The sequence below is a fragment of the Hibiscus syriacus genome, unplaced genomic scaffold, assembly GCF_006381635.1.
Source record: "Hibiscus syriacus cultivar Baekdansim isolate YM2019G1 unplaced genomic scaffold, ASM638163v2 tig00110174_pilon, whole genome shotgun sequence".
In the NCBI taxonomy this organism is placed as follows: domain Eukaryota; kingdom Viridiplantae; phylum Streptophyta; class Magnoliopsida; order Malvales; family Malvaceae; genus Hibiscus; species Hibiscus syriacus.
Window position 1 is genome coordinate 1,578,276 of NW_024062612.1, and position 22,821 is coordinate 1,601,096.

Consider the following 22,821-nt stretch of genomic DNA (forward strand, 5'->3'; position numbering starts at 1 on the left):
TGGGTGAAATGTTTTTATTAATTTGCTAAAAAATTGAGTTAACGTCACTTAACTGAAAAGAACGTTAATTTTAGATTTCATCGATCCGATTAACTAATGAAATTCCGTTATATATATATAAATTGCGTTTAAGAAATGTGCAAGTGTTTGTTTTTAGCTTTCTAACCTAACCTACATAAAAAAATTGGATTTTTTTTATAAAAAATATAATATATTTTTAGCATTCATGTTTAAAAATGGTGACCAAGATTTGAACATAAAAGAGAGACGGTTTATAACCAAAACTTGGCGATGGAAAAAGAGAGAATAATCGGGAATGAGAAATTGTAACGTCAGATGTGAAAACAAAGTGAGGAAATGGGGCACAAACATTCATAGTGTACGAAGGGCTTTAACCCAATCAATTTCAAGTTTGAAATCACCAGGCCCAGATTTAGCACCAGGCACTCCACCATCTGCGTTAACCGAGAGAGACATCCCAAGTATACGAGACGGATTCATCTCCAACTTTGCTTCTATCACGTTCCCTCTCCATGTTGCCAAATACTGATCCAAAGGTATCTGCGATTCTCCACCAAATTCCAAAATTTTCATTTATATCTAGAACGAATCAACTTCTATTTTCAACTTTTTTTCATGTATATATATTTGACAAATCTTACTATCATGCCCCATGTTTCGATATGTGTCAGACACAGGAGTCGATCACCTTCTCTAAACAATAATAACATTCGACTGGCGAAACTGGACCCTCATTAAGTAGAATATAACAGTAAATAACTAGTAACTTCGTGCAGAATTTCCCTATGCCCATTATGAATTTAAATCGCATGTTCAAGTGTTCAGTTATATTTTGAAATACATCCCAATAGTAGAAAGCGATAGCATCAAAGGCTAAGAATCTGAGATTGAGGGGTATGATAGTTGTACCTCGGCGATATACCAGTTGTCTTTGGGAACAAAAACAAAAGATTGCCATGAATTATCTTCCATCTGTCCAGGAGAATTCACCCAATTCTCTGTATAAATCTGAATAGAAGTGTACAAGATTCAAAAAGATAGAAAGAATCATAAGTAAAAGCCTCAACATCTATTTACTACTTTTGTTCAATACGATGAAAACAACTCACCGTAGATATATAACATCTCCCGTCTCCTTTAAGCCTTAATGCTATTGTATCATATGCTTCCAAATCAATGAAGCCATCAAACTACAGACATATGAATGAAAGAAACTGGGGTCACTAAATGCAAATATTTATTGCAAAAGAACCATAATAATTTACGCTCCTTGTACGTAAAGTGAAAATTTTCTGCTCTATGCTTAATCCAAAAGGAAAAAACATTCAGTTTTACGTATGAAGACTGAAGAAGGTACATTTCCACTTTCCACATTTGAAATCTTACAAATAAGCCTAAAGTTGGAATGATATTAACTTAAGACAAAATGGAACTAATAAAGCCTCTCCATACCAAAAAGAAAGATAGACGTTTAACTCCATGAAGCACCTAAAGAAAGGGAAAACAGAGGCCCGAGTTCCAAAATTGACATTCTAAAGACAGCTAGCGAAGGGGTAGGCCAGAATTAGTGTCTTTATGAGACATATCACACACCTAGGAGCAGACTACTATCACTTCAAAATGTGCATTTGAAAGAGTACGTTTGAAAACGGGCTTTTATACAACAATCATAGAGCTAAACAGTCTTTCAAGATTCATCAATAGTTGCACATAATTTCGGTGATTAAAGGAAAACCTTTCAGTAATACCTTTCAGTTTTTGGGGAAAACCATTCCGCCTATCTAAAGTCACCAGTAAAGACTTGATGATGGCACAAAAAATTAATGCCATCTAAAATTGATGAGATAAGAGTAACTAACCATTATAGTCAGGACACTCTAGAATTTAGGCTCTACTTGCTATGTACTATGAAGGATGGAAAGAAGTGAGAAGATTTACATAATCAAATGATTAAGATTCATGACAAATAACTTAACTAGATTAACAAATTGTCCTTTCTCATGCCTTTCCATCGATCACACCGAGCAGGGCCTTAATAAGAAAAATGGAGTTATTGCTCACCTTCTTGGACCGCATTCCGCAAAAGCCGCTCCTAGTTATTTTCCATTTTGTGCCTTCGTTACATCCAGGGAAAGATTCCCAGAGAAAACTCCTAACAAAAATATGTTATGCATAATCAAAAACATAATAAGTAACTAAAACAAGGAACATGAAGTTGTCGATGCACTTTCCTAACAAAAAAATGTTATGCATAATCAAAAACATAATAAGTAACTAAAACAAGGAACATGAAGTTGCCATGGTGAAAAGTGCATCGATATCATGGATTCCAGACTAAATTAACTGCACAAAATCATCTCAAGTGTGTCTTTTCAATGAACCCTAATTGACTCACAATCACACACCAGATAAACAAAAAATTAACACTAAACTTATATTGACAATTACCACTTGATTTATTTGGATCCTCTTTGATCTCCAAAGAAGCGGATGACATCCCTGAAAAGTAAAATTATTAAAAAAAAATGCCGCGAAAAAATTCATTAAACAAACCATGTTAAGAAAAAAATATTGGGAGCACTTTGAGTTACCTCCATATTCAGCATCAGAATAAAGATGCCATTTTTTGAGCTCCTCTCTTGAACTGAAAATTGAATATGTATTTCTCAGCCGGAGGGACCCAATCTTCAACGTTCCATGTCAGAGCTTCAATTGTTATTAACCAAATTCAGATCAATTAGCAAGGGGGAAACAAAGGCAAGGGATCAGTTTTTCAGATAGAAGAAATGATGAATAAACAGATTAATGAAATTAATAATCTAATGTTTGTACCTTTCTTGGTTGCATTCAGGGAAGCTTGCCATATCCCGCTAAACCTTGACATTTCTTCCTAAATTCTCCAAAAAACTTCAAAATTTCAAAAAACAAAAACTGAAAATCTAGAATAATTTGAATAGAATTAAGCCAAATAGCAGCAGCTAAAAACCGTTGCAGTAGTGGGAGTCGGTGACCGTTCACAGCCAGAGTTGCTAACAAAGAAGTCAGAAACATCTTTCCCTTTCCCTCCTATTTTGGGCCGACTACAAGATATTTTGTTGAAGAAACCGGCTTCTATTCTGAGCCTTTGTAATGGTTTCACACTTTATAGGAGATTCAAGGCCCAACTATTATTACTATTTTTTTAATAAGGCCATTATATACTCACTACTGAATATTTTACCATTAATGAGAGTTTCTTCACTAAAAAAGTAATATAATAAAGATTAAAGAGGGTAAAATGAATAGCCTAATATATTTTATCATTTTACAAATTACATCTTAATTCACAGTTACATACATAAATTGTGACCAAACTGATTTGTAAAGCGGTTGGGGGAGATTTATATTTATTTTTGACCAAAAATCACATCATGAATCTGCCCAATGTGGGTACAATCAAACAGAGTACAACAATGTTGACTTGGATTGCAAGTATGTAAAAATGATGTCATGAGTGATGATATTTAAATAACTAAAAGAAAAGAAGGTACGCAAGGATCGGCTTTGGGTGTCTGATCCTTAACTTGGCGGGCGCTACCTCTTCTGTTTGCCTCTACTTGAAACATGAATATAGTTAACCCTTGCTTTTTCTAATCAGGGCAGTTACCACCGTATTAGTATTAGTCGTATTGAAGCGTTTAGTGTAATAAAGATGAAATTACATGATTTTCACGCCATGGCCATGCCGGAAGAAAACCAGATTTTCACTGCAGATTGGTATGGCTACTAAAATAACAGTACATATCTGCCAACAATACTGGTAAAAGAAGCCGGCCTCTAGAAAACTGCCTGTTAATGTTGACATATACTTATATATAACTCATCAAAAGATTCTATTTATGAGCAAATCTTGGACAAGATTTGAACTAAATAAATAAGCCCCAAGGACATGGATTTGTCATAAATGGGCAAAACTTTCCTCACCAATCGCCATAAGGATCCACCCAAGACTATAACAAGTTCTTCACTGCGAGCTTGATCGAAACCCCACTTGGGTGAAATTTTCAGCACAAAGCGGCATTCAATCCTTTTCAGTACAATTGGACTGTCACCAAAACTAGCTAGCTACTGGCATAATTATTTATTTAGGGTTCCATGACATTGAAAGCAACATGCATGTTAACAATGAAAATGACACAAGGAAAGAGTAAAGAAGATGGAATAAGAGCCAAATTAATTTCCATTTCTCAACCATTTTGGTTTGTGATTATATCAAACGGAAAACTAAAAAGCAAGTGTAGAAATCGACCAGCTCTTCCATGGACCCCAACTGAGCCCCGTCGTTCTCAATCATCCAAAGCTAGTGTTCAAACAAAACAACCTCACAACAAACCACAACTTCATGACCGCCACCATTATTATCATTATCATCGACATGATCATCATCGTCATGATCATCATCATCCATAGCATTACCAGCACTAGAGGAGCGATCGATCAGCTCTTGCAACAGTGGATGACAGATGACGTCGGAACCCACCAGGTACCTGCGTGAAGACCTTTGGGGACCGGCTTGTCTTGGGATTCGGCAGCCGCTATAGAGCTGCTGCTACGGGTCAGCTTGGTTAAAGATGGCCATCTTTTTATTGCGGACTTCAGCTTCGTTAGCTTCCCAAATTTTGCCATGGGCTCTACCTATATCTTTGTTATTGGGTTTTTGGAGTGTAAAAAGAGAAGAGACTGCTGCTGAAGAAGAAGAAAAGGGTTTTACTTGGTGAGGATCAGGGAGGTGAAGGTGGTTCGTATATAAAAGAAGGGACGAGGACGACTTAGCCAGCTGACCCGACAAGAACCGGGAGGTGTGAGAAAAACATTGCAAATAGCAAATACGATACTGGCCCACTGCCTCATCTTTTATTTCACCATCTAAGAATGAGATATCTGATGCAAAAACCAGTTGCCACTTTTTGGCATTTGCTGTGGTTATATATATATATATATAATAAAAATCACTAAAAATACATTTTAGATGTAAAAACATACGAATATATGAAGGACTTGGAATAGGTTATTGGCATGTAATATATTATTTTATAAAATTATCAATATTTTAAAACACAGTTATAATATAATTAAGTTTATAGTATATTGGTAAATGATAATTGATATTATTTTAGTTTTGGTTGATATTATTTTTTCAGTTCTACTTTACATAACTTTTTATAGAGTATATATAAAAAAGCACAATCAATGTAGCAAAATAATGCCAAATCGATTTAGTTTTTCAATATGAAATTTTCTGAACTTTTTTTTTCTATCTTAGGTTCGATTCCTATTTTCATTTGATTTTTCATTATAGAACGGATAAGAATATATGAACTTTTTTGAATAATTTTCAAAAGGATTATGAATTTAATTATAATGAATATTGAATCTATATTTTGAAGAAAAAAATTTATATCAACTAAAAACTTTTAATGACATACTCTAGAAATTATTAACATAAGAACATATGATTTAGGTTCTAAATTTGGGATTTCCCTTGGGATGAGTTTGCCACGCTCGATGAGCATCATTAATTTAATTTATAAAAATTTAATATTCTAAAAGACTCAACGTATAATTATAAATTAGTTAAAAATTTAAAGTTAAATTGTAACACCTCAAATTCTAGAGTAGTGGTTTTATATTTACCTAAGAGGTATGTGGACCTCGTGGAATTTGTAATTTAAGTCGTTGGGTTTAATTGGATTGGAATTAAGCCTAATTAGCTATAAAAAATATATTTTTGAATGATAAGAAGATGAGAAAGGACCAAAAGCATAATTACCCCATTTTAAAGGATGAGAGCTTTTATATCACTCATTTCATCTTCTTCTTTTTTCCACCTTTTATTCTCCATTCTTCCACCAAAGTACCATAACTCAAATGTAAGTTCTTGAGCCTCTTTCATACTTCAATTTAGTTCATATTTCCCTCCAGGAACATCATATTAATATTTCAAGGCCTTGGGTTATTCATAGCTAAAGAGAAAGTGGGGGTTTTATCCAAATCTTAGAGGAAAAGTTTGGCTAAGCAAGGAGCTTCATTTCAAGATTCTTTAACCAAGGTCGTGTATTTTTAATCCTTTGGAGTGTTAAGGCTTTCATAAATTTGAAGGATTGCTAAGATTTGTGTAGATAAACATTTTAGGGTTTAAACTTGATTTCATGATTAAATAACGTTTTAGATTTTTTATGTCACTTTAAGACCCTAAGTAACTTCCTAAAGCTTTAGTACATGATTAAGAACCAAACTCGGACATTTTGAATGATTTTTTAGTATTCCCAAGCTTAAATAAGACATTTTTGGTTCAAGTATCGATATTGGATGAATGGTAACGATATTAGATGAATTGGGACAAAAATTAGATATTCCAACTGGGAGTATCAATACTGTAGGGGAGAGTATTGATATTGCCCCAAAAGTATCGATACTCAGGGTATGGAGTATCCATGCTAGACCACAATTTCAGCAATAAAAGTCATTTTTGGTACCGAAACTCATAGGGGTATCGATACTGCAAGTAGAGTATTGATACTACCCATTTTGGATGGTTAGATTTGACATTTGACCTCATTAAGGCCCATAAGTGCTAAGGATGACATGTAATGGTGAGATTTAGTCTGAGAGGGACTTAAATGGTTAAAGGTGCCTAGAAAGATGCTTAGAAGTGGGTTACAACCGAAGTAACCAAATTAAATGTAATAATTCCAAGTAGCTTCAATCGAACACATAACAAGTAAATGCGAACAATGGATCATTCTGAAAGATGTGCCAGTGAGTCATATGATGAATAACCTAACGAGCGAGATAGAGGAAATTGAATACCACATGAACACCTACAATCAAAGACGAGCAAGTTACCCTATCGGTTCAAAGGTGAACCGAAGGGAAGTGTGATGAGTGTGACTATGGAGTCGTTATCAATAAACTAACCCTGAGATGAGTGTTATACTAATAGTAATGCCAAGTGGGTAGCGACGAGTATTATTTGCCTTAATGGCATAAAATATTAAAAGACCAATGAACCCTTGTATAACATTTTAGACGATACGCTAGCTATATAGGAGAGCTTAGTAATAAACACAAGATAACAATGTGGTAAAAATAATATAGGTGTGATAAATATAAGAACCTTATAAGGTAATATTTCATAAGACGAGTGCATTGTTTTCCACTTGGGAAAATGATGAGGACACCTGAGTTACTTGTGTGTGAGTATGTGACGATTATCCAATTGTTTGAGAAATCTCTTGATATATCAAAGTTAGTGCCTTGGCATTGATTGGGATATCCAACTGTACAATCGTATCTACTAAAGTAAATTGGATGTCATGACTGTGTCCTTAGCGTTAAACAAGGCTAGTTTTATATCACCGTAGTAGTTATTATCTCGAGCCTTATGAAGGATCTTACTAAGCAACTGAGTGTATGTGGGCACGCACAACTAACCTCTGAAGTACAAAGCACCCCCATCGTATAACTCAAAACCTGGTGTTTCGCCTTGGTGAACCTATTCAACCCAAACCTTTAGTTTTTCATCTGAACTCTGTAACATTTTGGTCTCGCCTACTAACTCAGGCTCAACTCGTAACTCTACTAACAACCCACCTTCACTAGACAAGCTCAATTGTGCTAGAAGAACTTGCAACTCTAACATTGACTTTCTGCTCAAGGCGTTTGCCACAACATTTACTTTACTTGGATGCTAGTATATCACATAGTCATAGGTGGTGTTTGTTTTCACTGTGCAAGCTCTTCAAACCACTTATGTCTGCGTCGCGCAGACCACGCGCATACATTAGGCTTCGCAGACTGTTTGTTTTTTAGAAGACAGAAGCTCTTCAAACGTCTGCGCGAGCTCTTCTTGGTGCAGACTTGGTTTTATGTCTTCAAAGGTCTTCAAACCTCTTCAAGAACAATGATAAAATATAGTTATTTATTAAAATAATTTAATAAGGTTATTAATTTTAAAATAATTTATTTTAAAATAATTTATTATAAAATAATTTATTTTAAAATAATTTATTATAAAATAATTTATTATAAAATAATTTATTTTAAAATAAATTATTATAAATATGGATTGATTTATTTTAAAATAATTTATTTTAAATAATTTATTAGTATGGATTGATTTATTTTAAAATATGGATTGATTTATTTTAAATAATTTATTAGTATGGATTGATTTATTTTAAAATATGGATTGATTTATTTTAAATAATTTATTAGTATGGATTGATTTATTTTAAATAATATATTTGTATGGATTGATTTATTTTAAAATATGGATTGATTTATTATTGTAGTTGTATGGATTGATTTATTTTAAAATATTGATTGATTTATTATTGTAGTTGTATGAATTGATTTATTTTAAATAATTTATTACTATGAATTGATTTATTTTAAAATATGGATTAATTTATTTTAAATAATTTATTAGTATGGATTGATTTATTTTAAATAATTTATTTGTATGGATTAATTTATTTGAAAATATGGATTGATTTATTATTGTAGTTGTATGGATTGATTTATTTTAAATAATTTATTAGTATGGATTGATTTATTTTGAAATATGGATTGATTTATTATTGTAGTTGTATGGATTGATTTATTTTAAATAATTTATTAGTATGAGTTGATTTATTTTAAAATATAGATTGACTTATTTTAAATAATTTATTAGTATGGATTGATTTATTTTAAAATACAGATTGATTTATTTTAAATAATTTATTAGTATGGATTGATTTATTTTAAATAATTTATTTGTATAGATTGATTTATTTTAAAATATGGATTGATTTATTATTGTAGTTGTAAGATTGATTTATTTTAAATAATTTATGAGTATGGATTGATTTATTTTAAAATATGGATTGATTTATTTTAAATAATTGATTATTGTAGTTGTATGGATTATTTAAATTTTAGTATTGTAAAACTAAAATTATTTAAATCTAAGTATTGCAAAACTCTTTTAAGTTTAAAAAATCAGTTTATTTATATTTCAGTTCATTTTAGCAGTCTGCAGACGTTAAAAAACAAACAGTCTTCTTCTTGCAGACTGCAGACTTTTGGTCCACCTCTTCTGCCGCAGATGCCTGCAGATGTGGTCCGCAGACTGCAGACCTTTTACCTCTACAAAAAACAAACATCACCATAGTCCTTAAGCAACTCAACCCACTTATTCTACCTCAAGTTCAACAATTTTTAAGTAAGTATACACTTTAGACTCTTGTAATCGATGAAGATATGACATTTCCCACCAAAACGTTAGTGTCACCAAATCTTTAAGGCAAACACAATTGCTGCTAGATCAAGGTCGTGGGTGGGGTAATTGTGCTCATGAAGTTTAATTTAGTGGGATACATAAGCTACGACCCTGCCTTCATGCATCAAGACACATCACATACCATTCAACAAAGTGTCACTGAAAACTTTGAAGTCCTTACCCTACTCTGGCTGGGTTAACACTAAGGTCTGAGTTAAGATGTCTTTAACTGCTCGAAGCTCTTTTGTCGCTTCTTATCCCATAAAGGGACTCCCTTCTAAAGCAATTTGGTCAGCGAGGCAGCTATCATCAAGAAGCCCTGAATGAATCGATGATTGTACCTAGTTAAACTTATGAAACTACGTATCTCAGATATATTCTTAGGTGGTTTCTACTCAATTATGGCCTGAATCTTTTGAGGTTCAACTCGGATGCCATCTGTTGATACGATATGACTTAAAAATGAAACCTTTGGAAACCAAAACTCACACTTCCCAAACTTGGCATATAAATATCGATCTTGGAGTGTCTAAAAGATAATGCGGAGATGCCGATCATGCTTATCCTGTGATTAGGAGTACACTATGATATCTTCAATAAACACCACTACGATATGATCTAAGTAAGGGTGAAAGACTAAGTTCATCATGTCCATGAATGTCGTCAGGGTATTGGTTAGTCCAAACGACATTACTAGGAACTTATAATGATTGTATCTCATCCTAAAAATTATCTTCACCACATCAACATCCTTGACTTTCAATTGGTAATAACCTGACTGTAATTCGATTTTGGAGAACACACACGTTCCCCTAGATTGGTCGAAGAGATTATCTATCATTGGAAGTGGGTAACAATACTTGATTATTAACTTGTTCAACTATCTGTAGTCGATGCATAGCCTCATATACCTATCATTCTTCTTGACAAACAAGACTGACGCTCCCCACGGAGAGATACTCGGTCGGATGCAGTCATTCTCTAACAACTCCTAGATATGAGTCTTTAACTCCTTTAACTCTATTGGTGTCATATGATAAGGAGTAATAGACATCAGAGCTGAACTCGACATTACCTTGATACTAAACTCTAGTTCACGATCAGGTGGTAAACCTGGCAACCCTTCTGGGAACACATCAGGGAAATCTCACATTGCTCGGATATCCTCGAGTGTTGGAGCTAAAATTCAAGTATCGACCACATGAGCCAAAAAGGTCTCACATCCCCAGTCGATCATCCACTAAGATTTTATAGCTAATACGATCCTCGACCGGTTTGACTTCTCACTAGTCATCACTAACTTGATACCATTGTCTGTCATGAGCTTCAGTTGTCTGACTTTGTATTTTAAACTAACGTCATGCTTAGTTAACCAATCCATACCTAAGATCATGTCGAACTCTTAGAAAATTAACTCTATTAAGTTCGCTAGGAATGCCTGACCTTGAATTTTTATTAAGCATAGTTGGTGAATCTTATCTAATAGACATTTAGACCTAGAGGGCTCGGTACTCGAACTCCTACCTCTAAGTCTTCTATTGGGATTTATATCTCTTAAACTAGGTCAAAGCAGATGTAAGAGTGGGTGAAACCAATATCTATCAAAGTAGTAACTAGGATAAAAAAATATTGTGAATCTACCTGATACCACATTTGTTGTATCACACTCCTCCCAGGCTCTCACCGCATACTATCTAGAGGTTACCTCAACTTTACACCATCCACTGATCTGGATGTCTCTATGTTCCGCTACCCAGATGCAATGCTACCACCCTTTGTTGGCCCTTGGTCCCTTTGTACAAACGGTGCTAACCTCTAGGTTAATGCTGGAGTCACTCCCTAAGTCCCTGAACAATTTTGAATGAAATGATCTAAGGAGTCGCAATTAAAACAACCCCTCAAAACCTTATGGTATGTCCCTGGGTGCCTCATCCCACACTGAGCACAAATAGGATGAGTAAAGACTCTCACTGAATTACTGGCGCTACCTCTGAAGACTAAAGTCAAGGGTCTCCTCCTAGACTCAGATCTACCTCATCGATCCATACTCTGTCCCATTCTTCCAAACTATATTACTGGGGGTCTCCATAAACCCTGACTATCTCTAGCCCTTTTGGCCACAGTCTGTGATGGTTTGGTTGGCTCAGTAGATAAGTGTAGCAATGGGGACGAGGCGAGGACGATTTTGCATTACCCAATCCATCCCCAACACTCACGGGTATGGTTTTATGGAATCCTCATTATATGTTTTGGGGAAATTTCCCCCATACCCATCCCTTACGGATCCCTACGGGTTTCGGGTTAATCCACATCCTAAAAAAATAAACAAATATTTTTGAAATCAATGCAACACCTAAAACTTGTAAGATATATTAGATTGTATCAATTTGGTCTCTATTTACAATGTGAAAGTTTCAAACGTCAATATTCATCTAACACCCAATGTATATGTACAATCTTAATCATTTTCAATCTCAACAAATCAATGTATATTAAATGAGAAAAAAAATCTAAACTTCAATTTTAGTTTCTTTGAGATGTAACAGTGACAACACGTAATCTCATAATCTTGTCATATATAATTTTTATTAAAATATATATTAAGGGTATATAAGTAAATGATTATAAATGTATTTTTTAAATATTTTTAAAATATCAGGGATTTCTATATATATTTTTGGGGATCCCCACGGTTATTCATACAAGTACGGTTTGATTATCCTCATGGTTTGGATATAGTAATCCCCGTCCTCATCTCTATTTGAGCTTTGGGGATAAAACTTCCCTCATCCTCATCCCAGTGGGTGAAGATTTTGGTTATTCTTCATCTTCGTTAGTTCGGATCCCCACAGTTTTCGGTTTCTTACACCTGATTGCCACCTCTATTAGTGGCTATCCTAGATTGTCCCATCACCTTGCTTGATTGTTGGTTCCTCCTACTCATGACCCTATCAACTGTCTTTACTTGATGGGATAACTCAGCGAAGACTTTGGGAGGGTTGGTTGTAAGCTGTGACAGAATATTGAGGTGTAGACCCTCTCTAAATCTATGACTACAGTACTTCTCTATTGAAACTAACTCTGGTACGTACCTACTCAATCTGTGAAACTCTTGCTTGTACTCCAGTACATAGAGATTCTTCTAGGATAAATGCAATAACTCTTCCCTCATATCATCGGTGTGAGCTTTTCCGGTTTATTTATATTTGAAATTAGATGAGAACATCTCACATGAAAATCTCTCTAGCTCTAGTGCCAGCTCTATCGTCTCCTTCCAGTTAATGATGTCGCTCTTAAGCAGGGTAGAGACACATTGAGCTTACCATCTAGGGTAATAAGAAATTGTCGGAGAGTGAGAAAAGTCTCCCTAAGCTAATGATCTACTGCTATGGGATCGTCATCTCTTGAACTATGGAAGTTGGTGGTCTTGTATCTGCAGAACCTCTCTACAGGGGAGTCTTGAACACTATTGTAGGTTAGACTAGTGGTGATGGTAGATGAGGTGGTAACACCGAGGCACTGATATGACTCTTACTATCTGTTTGAGTGCTAAAGTCAGATTCTTAAAGAATGTCACCTCATCGATCCCTATATTTACTAATATATCTTACTTCTCCATAACTAAGATGAACTCGTCACCGATATCGACTATTAGGGATACATGACTATCGTCCATATCATCCTGACTACAAGCTAGATCATCTACCATGGGATTTCTTTGAAATTAGAAAAAATAGAGGTTATTATCGTTATTCTAGTCTTTATAGTACTCTTGACTCTCTATAGGCATGTACATGTATAGATAGTGACTAACTCTAACATGCGGGTCATAGGAGTGACTAAACCTGGAACTCTGATACCATTAAATGTAAAACGTTAATCCAATCTGATCGAGAGATCTATGGATTACGATGTCACATAGGTCCACTAAAGTGGCTAACCCAAAAATTTTCTTTTAAAACAACTGTAAAACATCTTATAAAAATTCATTTAAGGAAAATGAGATAATCGTAATAATTAAGTTTACAAAATACGGGGAAGCTCCCAAATCATCCATATAAATACACTGAGTTTAAACCAAAATAGAGTTATGATTGAATACAAAAGGGGTATACAATAAGTACATGCCCTCTAAAACAAATCAAGACGTACTCTGGTGCCTCGACAGTGCTGAAATATCTGGTGACAATAATACTCCTCGGACAAGCTCCTAAGAACCTACGCATGTAAACACACTCCGAACACTAAGCTTAAGAACTTAATGCCTCACTAATAATTGTAGGCATAATGCAATAAAATAACCCCTAACATTTGACAATAGTGTCAAATTTACCCGTATTGGGTTTTAAAATATTTGGGCACTAAATGTTTATTTTTGGGTAAAAAATAACCCACGTTGAATGAAAACCGTCAGTCAATGTCAGGTGCTGACGAAGCGCGCACGCGTGGAGGGGAAAGTTGACGTGGATGTCCAAGTCATCGAGATCGCTGACGTGAAACTGCCACATCATTTTTTAAAATTTATTATTTATATTTTTATATTATTAATTCGCACCAATCAGAGAGTGACCACTATCTGATTGGTGCATAATGAAAATGGTGAAATGCATGAAAAGGGACTCGAACCTGGGTATCTCGGGTGAATTGCTCCTTGTTTTACCACCAACTAAGTTACTTACTCGAGTAATGAATGAAACAAATTATATTTAATAGATTCTTTAGTTTGAATTTCATAAAAAAAAATAAAGGATTTGCATAATAAGGGTTGTATATTCTCTGTCACTAACCAAATAATTTCCTCTGCCTCTAACCAGGCTACCATCCACCAGATCCTGGAATTATTCAGGATTTGGAAATGTTATGTATAATCCCCATTAATTTATATTACAATTCGTGTAATGTTGAAACTGTTAAAAATAGAATATACCAGAAAATGTTAAAGGAGAGAAAAATAACCAGGTGGAAAAATTTACAACATTGATGGCCTATGAAATCATCGTCAATGCCAAGAAGAAACTATGATTCCATAGCAGAATTTTTGCTTGACTTATCGTGTAGTGGCTAAGGGTTACCGCTTCAAAACCATTATTTTCCATTAAACCCTTACATTACTCTTCATATTCCATCTACTCCCGTTGGTTTCCAGCATCTTTCGATCCAATAATCCACGCTATTTTCTGAACCAATAATAAGCTTTCAACTTGTATTCTCTCAGGTGATTCGCGAGGCAAGTTCGTTTCCAATGATTTGAACACGGCTGAGTAATATCGTAGAGCATTCTTGAACCAGTTTGGGAACCCAACTCGATTTAAACTCACTTCGTACTCACCCAATGTCACGATTTTAAGGTTTAAAGATTTAGCCAAATAGAGAATTTCCTCTACAGCAACCGGAGTAGCATCTAACAAAGTATACAATTGAAGCATGAAATTTACGACCAATACCTCATCATCGTTAACCTGAAAACAAGACTCGTTGCATTCCTTAATCAGATTTAGAATCGGTTCGAATTCAAAATTCAAATCTAGAAGCTTCGCAACGTCAAGTAGATAACTACAGTAGCATAAAGGGAAAGAGTCGGAGATGATCCCAAAATAGGGGCAGGTATACCAGAAATACGAATCCGGGTCGGTTTTCCAACTGACCTAGTCGCTAAGGCTTGCAAAATAGCAGCCATTGAACTCCTTTTATCTGCTCGAACCTAGACTCTACTATACAGAGCTTCGGCAAAGTACAAAGCCACTCTTTGAGTTGGATCTCCACATTTTGACACCAATTCTCTGATTCCCTCCAATGATTTAATCACTCGTTCAAGTTTCGATTCAGTGAGTTTAGCACAGTCGAGTAAAGCTTTTAGAGGTGGGGGAGCTAATTCGATCTTGGGTGAATCAATCGAGACCCCTGCTGCTTCGTCTCTGAGTAGAGACTGGCTCGGGGGCTGCTTGCTTTGGCTTATTCAACGGTAACTTGAGGAGCAAGAGGTGGAGAAAATGGGGACAACTTAGGTAGCTGAGGCTGAGGTTGAAGAATAAAGCTAATATTTTTCGTTGATTCTTTAAGCAGAAAGTTTATTCCATAGGTTAAACTGGGAAGAACATACGAGCAGTGCGGTTCAGAGAGAGAGGGAGCTAGAGAGGAAATTAAGGGTTTCAAGAGTGAGAGAAACAAAGGAGATGAGCAAGAGAGTTGGGACCAAAGAGGAAATCAGGGACAAGGTATATGAATTGAAAGGTAAATTCGCACCAATAGGAGAATGACACGCTTCACTCTCTCATTGGTACAAAATTCTAAAAAAAATATTATTTTTTAACAAAAAATCTAACGTGTCAATTTCACGTCAGCATACATCAGTAATGTGGACACACCACATCATCATTTGTGTCCACGTGTGCTTGTTTAGTTAGCTGGAGGCGTTGACTGTAAGTTGACTAACGATTTTCATCCAACATGAGTGACTTTTGAATCAAAATGAAACGTTAAGGGGTCAAATGTTCCAAAAAAATAATACGGACAAATTTGGCTCAACTGTCAAACATTAAGGTTATTTTGTTGCATTATGCCATAACTGTACTATACTACATGCATTCGATAAATACGCATGCTAGTAGCATATATATAAAGACATAGAAATATTGATTTAACATGTTGAGGTAGATATCATGGTGTGGCTTAAAGTTTTGTATCTCAGAGCTCATACACCCCTCTAGCTTTCTTATATACCCTTGAGTATCTGGGGTGAGAACCGAAACTGCATCAGAAATGTACATCTGACCAACATACTCTGTGGAGTCTTGGGGGTATATGCGCCCAACTGGAAACTAAAGTTCTAGACACTGATTGGGATATCCAACTGTATGATTGTATCTACTAAAGTAACTCGGGTGTCCTAATTGTGTCCCGAGGGTCAAACAAGGTTAGTTTTATGTCACCATAGTTGTTATTGTTTCTAACTATTCTGAGATTATTACTATTCTCACTTTTAGATTTATTTCATGGTATTATAGTGTAATTGGGTCCCTCAAAACTATCCCTTAAAATCCTTGGGTTTCTTTTTCAAAACTGTTCATGGGTACAAATATTAAGCCTCTCAGTATCGATACTAGCTACTGGGTATTAATACTAATGACTTATTGAAGGTTGATAATAAAAGGTTGGTATCGATACTCTAGTTTAAGTATCAATACTTTGGTCTGTTGTATCGATACTTTCATGAGTATCGATACCAGATTTTGCTTCAATGATTTGAAAAATACTTAAGTGTTGATACCCCTGTTGGGTTGTATCGATACTCTACCCTTGGTATCGATACCCCTGTTGGGTTGTATCGATACTCTACCCTTGGTATCGATACCCCATGAATATCGATACCACCCTACGAATATCGATACCTCACTTACAGTATCAATACCATTGTATGGGCATCGATACTTCTAAAAATATCGGTATTGTTATTCTAATATTGATACTCATACCCATAAATACCCTATTTTTGGCACGAAAATGCCTCTCCAACACTCTCAAATGTCCTATTGAGATCCCTAAATATTATTAAAGTGCTATGTTTGATAATTGGGGTTATAATAAGTCTGTAAACATGCTATAAACACCCAAACATTGAAATCTACCATGAACATGCTTCATGACTCATGCAAGCTAACAAACTCACCTAGTGATCTACATGCAGTAGAGATGAGTTAGAAATGAGTTACCTTAAGTCTTAAAGTGCTGAGAGCTTCTCCAACTCAACCAAGGGTGAGCTTCTCCTTTCCCTTATACTTGGAGCTTTCTCTAACCTCTCTCACTAAATGAAGAATTAAACAGAAGGATTACTAACATTGCTGGGAAGTTTAAAAAGGAGTTTATAACGTTTCTTGAGGCTTGAATCTAAAAAAATGACCTGATTTCTCTTAGGTTTTTAAAACCCCCACTAACCTCATATTTGATATCCTTAACTAAAACTTGCCATTGATAGCTTGAATTGAAACTTAGACTGAGGAGATTGAAGTTCTTACCTTGATGTTACTAGAAAAGGTTTGGAATGCTACAAAGTGTGCATATTTTTCTCAAAAGTCTAGGGAAGTAATGGAGTTTGAATATGGAGGAAGAAGACAAAGGAAATGGTGAAAATGAGATATGAAGGGGGGTTTCAGACGTGAAGTCATTACCCTTAATGGGAAATTAGCCTTTAAAATAAAAAGGCTAAACTACTCTTTTGGTCGTCATAGTTTTGACTACAAATTAAAAACACCCATTTTCATCACATGTTGGGCCAAAATTAAACTCAACTCAAGGCTAACTTGGTCCATGTCTTCTTACAAAGCTGGTGGATTTATCTAAACCCACTCGGGTTAACCCAAAACTACTAACCCAGGATTCGGGTTTTTACATTATGAGACTCATAATGCTACTCTAGATTAGCGATTATAATGTTGGACTTTGTAAGCTTAGCATTCGAATGTTTTCCATTCGCAGGTCAATATCTTGAGTCGTTGGTGGAGCACCGTCGTAGTAGGACTTCCAGCATCTCCTTCATAGTATTGTACCGTAGCTTTAGTGGGCATATGTATTCATAGAACCTCACTTATGTATTTGAGTTAAAAACCTTATGTTGTATTATTTTTGTTTTAAATTATGAGTCGTGGAACTCTGATTTATAAAATGTTTTATAACCGTTATATATGTGTATTGTAGTACCACGTAGCATGTTTTAAATGAAAATGATCAGGTTTAAAAATCATTGGTTACCTCGGTAGCCCAATGTGAAACTTTAGGCTCGATCAAATTTAGGTGTTACCTAAATTATTTAAAATAAAGGGTAAACTATACAAATGGCCACCTAACTATTGCCAATTTTCATTTTGACCAACACTTTTTTGAAATTTTGTTAATCAGACCACTCAACTATTTAAATGCATTCAATTAAGCTACTTGTCGTTATTCTTTAACGAAGAAGTTGATGTAGTAGTTAAAATTAGGGTTGTAAACGAGCCGAGTCGAGCTCGAGTATCGCTGAGCTCGACTCAACTCGAAAACTCTGAAATGCGACTCGAGTCGAAAACTCTGAAATGCAGCTCGACTCGACTTGAAAACTCGCGAGATTAAAATTTTTAAGCTCGACTCGAACTCGAAATCCTGAATTGAAGCTCGTGAGCAGCTCGAAAAGGCTCGAAATGAAAATAAAAATCTTAAACTTAACTAGATTGAAGCCTCAAACTCAAACTCGAATCTAAACCTTAAATACATGAAAGTCTTACTGTATTTTTTTTAAAAAAATCAACACATAAATGTTAATATTATTAATAATTTATTTTTTTTAAAAATAAAATCTTAATATATTATATTTTCGAGTTGCTCACGAGCTTTTCGAGTCGAGTATCAAGTAGCTCGTTTCGGCTTGTTAAGAATTCGAGTCGAGCTCGAGCTCGAGTCGAGTCCATTCGATCCGAGTATTTATTGAGCCTTGATCTAGTCGATCTCGAGTAGCTCGCGATCTGTCTCGTCTCATTTACAGCCCTAGTTAAAATATTTGATATAATTACACATTTGGTCACTATTACTTATATATTATATCAATTTAGTCATAATTTTAATAAATTAAAACAAACTTAACCCTTAAATCAAATGGTGCCATGTGTCATTAGTGCCAAGTAATGAACATGTATCATATTATGATTAGACAATTAAATTTATTTTAATTTATTTTTAATTTAATATATTTTTCTCACCAATCAGAGGATGACACGTGTTATCCTCTAGATGAAAGAAATTTTTGGACACTTAAATGATATTAGGGGAAACAAACATGGGGTTCTTGGGTTAAAGAAGCAAGACTCAACTATTGAGCCAAAGTAGTTAATTATACCAAATATTTTTACTGCCATATCAACTTCTCCGTTAAATATTAACGACAAGTGGCTCAATTGAATGCGTTGAAATAGTCGAGTGACCTAATTGACAAAATTTAGAAAATGGTGGTCAAAATAAAAATGGATAATAGTTAGGTGTCACTAGTATAGTTTACCCTTTATTTTAAATAATTTACCTTTAAATTTTTAAATAATTTACCTTTAAATTTTTAAATAATTTATAGTTATATGATGAATCTTTTAAAATTTTAAATTTTTATAAATTAAATTCATGATACTATCGGCATTCACTTAACGTCATAGAATTTTCATTTTACCTAATATAATTGTTTGATATATGAAAGGAACAGCCGACGATAATTAATCCAACCTTAAAATCATATTACATAGTTACCTTTTATATCCTTTTGTAGATACGTTGGAAATTATATGACAACTTTTTTGTTGGCATTTACGAAGGGGGAAAAATAACTTTTCAGCATCCCAATAAATTAATTATTTGTTATTAACCGGTGTTGCGTGTATTATAAACTATATAGAGAAAAAGGTGTAGGTTATACATAGGGTGACTATAGTATAAGGTCAAAGATTTTAATCAACGTTTTTATTTTTAATAAATTTAATGATTGAATTTTAGACTTCAATGGATAATAATAATTTCTTAACTAGTAAGATCGATCGGTTCCTACAAAAAATGTATAAGTTTAAATCTTATAGATGATATTATTATTATTTTTGTTTATTTTTTAATAGTTTAAGGTGATAATAAGTTAACATTTGTTTATTCTTTTAGTTATTAATAACATGCATACACTCCGTATAATATGTTTAAAAATTTTTTTAGTTATTAATAATGTGCATACATCTTACAAACATAATTGCTCAAACTCGAAATATCTAGAAAAAAAACAACACTTATTTTTTTATCATTGAGGTCTTCATGTAGATAATATATTAAAAATAATAATTATAAACTGTTAGCATAAATTTTATAATGGAAATAAAAATAATAATGTAAAATTGTGTTATAATGCCTTTTTTGGAATTAAGTATATATATATGGTATGAAAACTGATTAACTGCAAAATGTGTATCATATTAATTAATTAATTATAATAGGAAGCATACAGTATTTAAGCTTCATAAAAAATAATTAAATATAATTTTTGATACCATTGTTTTTCCCCCAAACCAAATCCTTAGAAATAGAATAAAATCTGCAATGGATTCATCCACAGGAGATGAATGATTAAAAAAAACCACATAGGTGTGGTAATATAGCATAGCTTCTCTACACGTATAGGCCTGGTAGGGTTTGGCACTGCAGGTATTGAGGTTGGAAATCTGTAGGTAAACGTGAAACAAGATTCAGCATCTGGATCATGTGCTTTAGAACAAATATTTGAATATCATAATCGTAGATTTCCAGGAACTATGTCCTGTGCACCCATACTAATCATTCTTATCTTCAATTGTTATTACTACCTTATTTAATTAGCTAGTAGTCATTCATATGTTTCAGTAACTATATGCAATAGGAATATATGCTTGTTTAAAAGGCTATGCATGAGGAGTGTGTGAAAACTTCTCCCAATAGATGGGTCAAATAAAAACAAATCTAATAAAAATGGATTAGGAACCTAATTATCCATTGGGCAGGGGCGAGGGCGGTATCATGGCCCCCTAATTATCCATTAGTAAAATTTCACTTTTAGCCCCTCAAATGTTTTTCTGGCTTCTGATTATCTTTGCCCCGAATTAGGTTATAATAAGTGAGGCATTTCTCAATATTCGTAATCTACTCTATATTACCCGTAGCCGTTGTTAGTTTCGGGTTTTGGACTTGTTTATTACGGCGATGATTATCGAAGCCCCAGATCTATAATTAGGGAAAAGAGAGAGAAGCCCAAATAAGGGGGAATGGATCAACCCAGAGCACGAAATGGGAAAGGAAACGATAGCTAAGTAGGTTACGTGGCAGCATCTAAGCACCACGTCACAGTCATCGGGGGACGCGTGTAAGCAAACAAGAAGGTTCCAAATTATTTGAGATTTTTCCAGAGTTTTCTTCTACTTCTATATACATTGATCTCCTCAAGCAGAGAGTTGCTCATTTACAAGTATTTTTTGTATTGACAACTAAAGATTTGCTCTTCTTCTTATTTCTCCCTGCAACAACGGCCAAAAAAAATGAGCGCAGTTGCAGACACAATAACCCATTGGTTTAATTTCCCAGAAAACATCGGAAAAATAATGTTCCCTTTGCGGACTCACGACAGTCGTGAGAACGGGAACAAAGTAAACAGTAGCATTCCGGCCGACATTTTAGACACTCCCAAGGAGATCGTTTTCTATTTAGATGTTCCGGGCTTGTCCAAATCTGATATCCAGGTAATAGATATGAAACCAAAAAAGCTGTCATCAGGGTGTTTTGATTTTTTTTCTTTTTCGGCTGACATTGATCCTTTTCGGTCTGATTTTCAGGTTACTGTTGAAGATGAGAATACTCTGGTTATCAAAAGCGGTGGGAAGAGGAAACGTGAGGAAGTAGAAGAGGAAGAGTGTAAATACTTAAGGCTCGAGAGGAAAGCAGCCCAAAAGCTTATGAGGAAGTTCCGGTTGCCTGAGAATGCTAACTTTTCGGCTATTACGGCTAAATGTGAGAATGGGGTTTTGACTGTGGTGGTCGAGAAGCTTCCTCCGCCTCCAAAGCCTAAAACCGTTGAAGTTGCAATTGCTTGAGATAATGATGAATGCGTGAGGGCGGTGGCCCATGGTTTTTGTTTTAACAAATCAAGTTATTCTATGAAAACAGCAATAGGAGGATGGATATGTTTAGCCGTCGAAGGCTTCCAGGTTTCTCGACTTTGGGAATCAAACCATGTTTGTTGTCTTTGGATGTTGATCCGTGTAGGTACTTTTGTTTGCAATGTAATGTAATTGGGTAGATTTGCGCCTCTTCAGTTATCAGATACATTCGTTATCCACCTTCAGTATTAATCTGTCAATGAGGCTTGACCTCTTTATCAGTGGCGGAGGCACTAATCACAGTAGGGATAAAGTGTATCTCCGTTGTTATAAAAATGGTTAAATTTAGTTTAATGAAAGGAAAAAAGAAAAAAAAATAAAATTTTTATGTATTAAAAAAAAAAGAAAATTAAAATTTTAGATTATCATTCTTAAATTATTCGCCAATACTCTTTATCTTAACAGATTCAAGATGTTATAAGATACTGCTCCAATGTTGAGTTCCATAATGTTTCAATATACAATAAATTGTTCATACTTTATGAATAATCTAGAGTTAGTAAACAGTTTTGAGTATGTAATACGTGGAGCCAGTCAAACATTCCAACCATTTATCGTATGCATCAGTGAGATTGACATCGGTATTCCTGCTAAACAAAGAAAAGCACGGATGGCTCTTCAGCTACGCGGCATATGTGATGGTAAAAGAAAGGTATCCCACTAGCTTTATTGTAGTTTCAATAGAAATATAAGATTATTTTTTTTTAAATATGAAGTAATTAAATCCATCCCTAAATACACGGACTCCCTGCTAGATTAAGGTTCATCTATTGTTCTTCTATTCGTTCCATGTAGAATATGAACTCGTTATAACCGTAATAG

At 34.5% G+C, this 22,821-nt stretch overlaps 1 protein-coding gene and 3 pseudogenes across 1 annotated transcript; 1 reads left to right on the top strand and 3 right to left on the bottom strand.

Annotated features, from left to right (window-relative positions):
• Positions 1-321: 321 nt before the first annotated feature.
• Positions 322-2,968, bottom strand: LOC120216818 (annotated as a pseudogene).
• Positions 2,969-4,267: 1,299 nt separating this feature from the next.
• LOC120216993 lies at positions 4,268-4,792 on the bottom strand (annotated as a pseudogene).
• Positions 4,793-14,310: 9,518 nt separating this feature from the next.
• LOC120216994 lies at positions 14,311-15,492 on the bottom strand (annotated as a pseudogene).
• A 5,814-nt stretch (positions 15,493-21,306) lies between these two features.
• On the top strand, positions 21,307-22,217 carry LOC120216892 (17.4 kDa class III heat shock protein-like). Its single transcript, XM_039214169.1, has 2 exons — positions 21,307-21,582; positions 21,676-22,217. The coding sequence occupies exons 1-2, from the start codon at positions 21,382-21,384 to the stop codon at positions 21,931-21,933; spliced, it is 459 nt and encodes a 152-aa protein (XP_039070100.1). The 5' UTR covers positions 21,307-21,381; the 3' UTR covers positions 21,934-22,217.
• Positions 22,218-22,821: the final 604 nt, after the last annotated feature.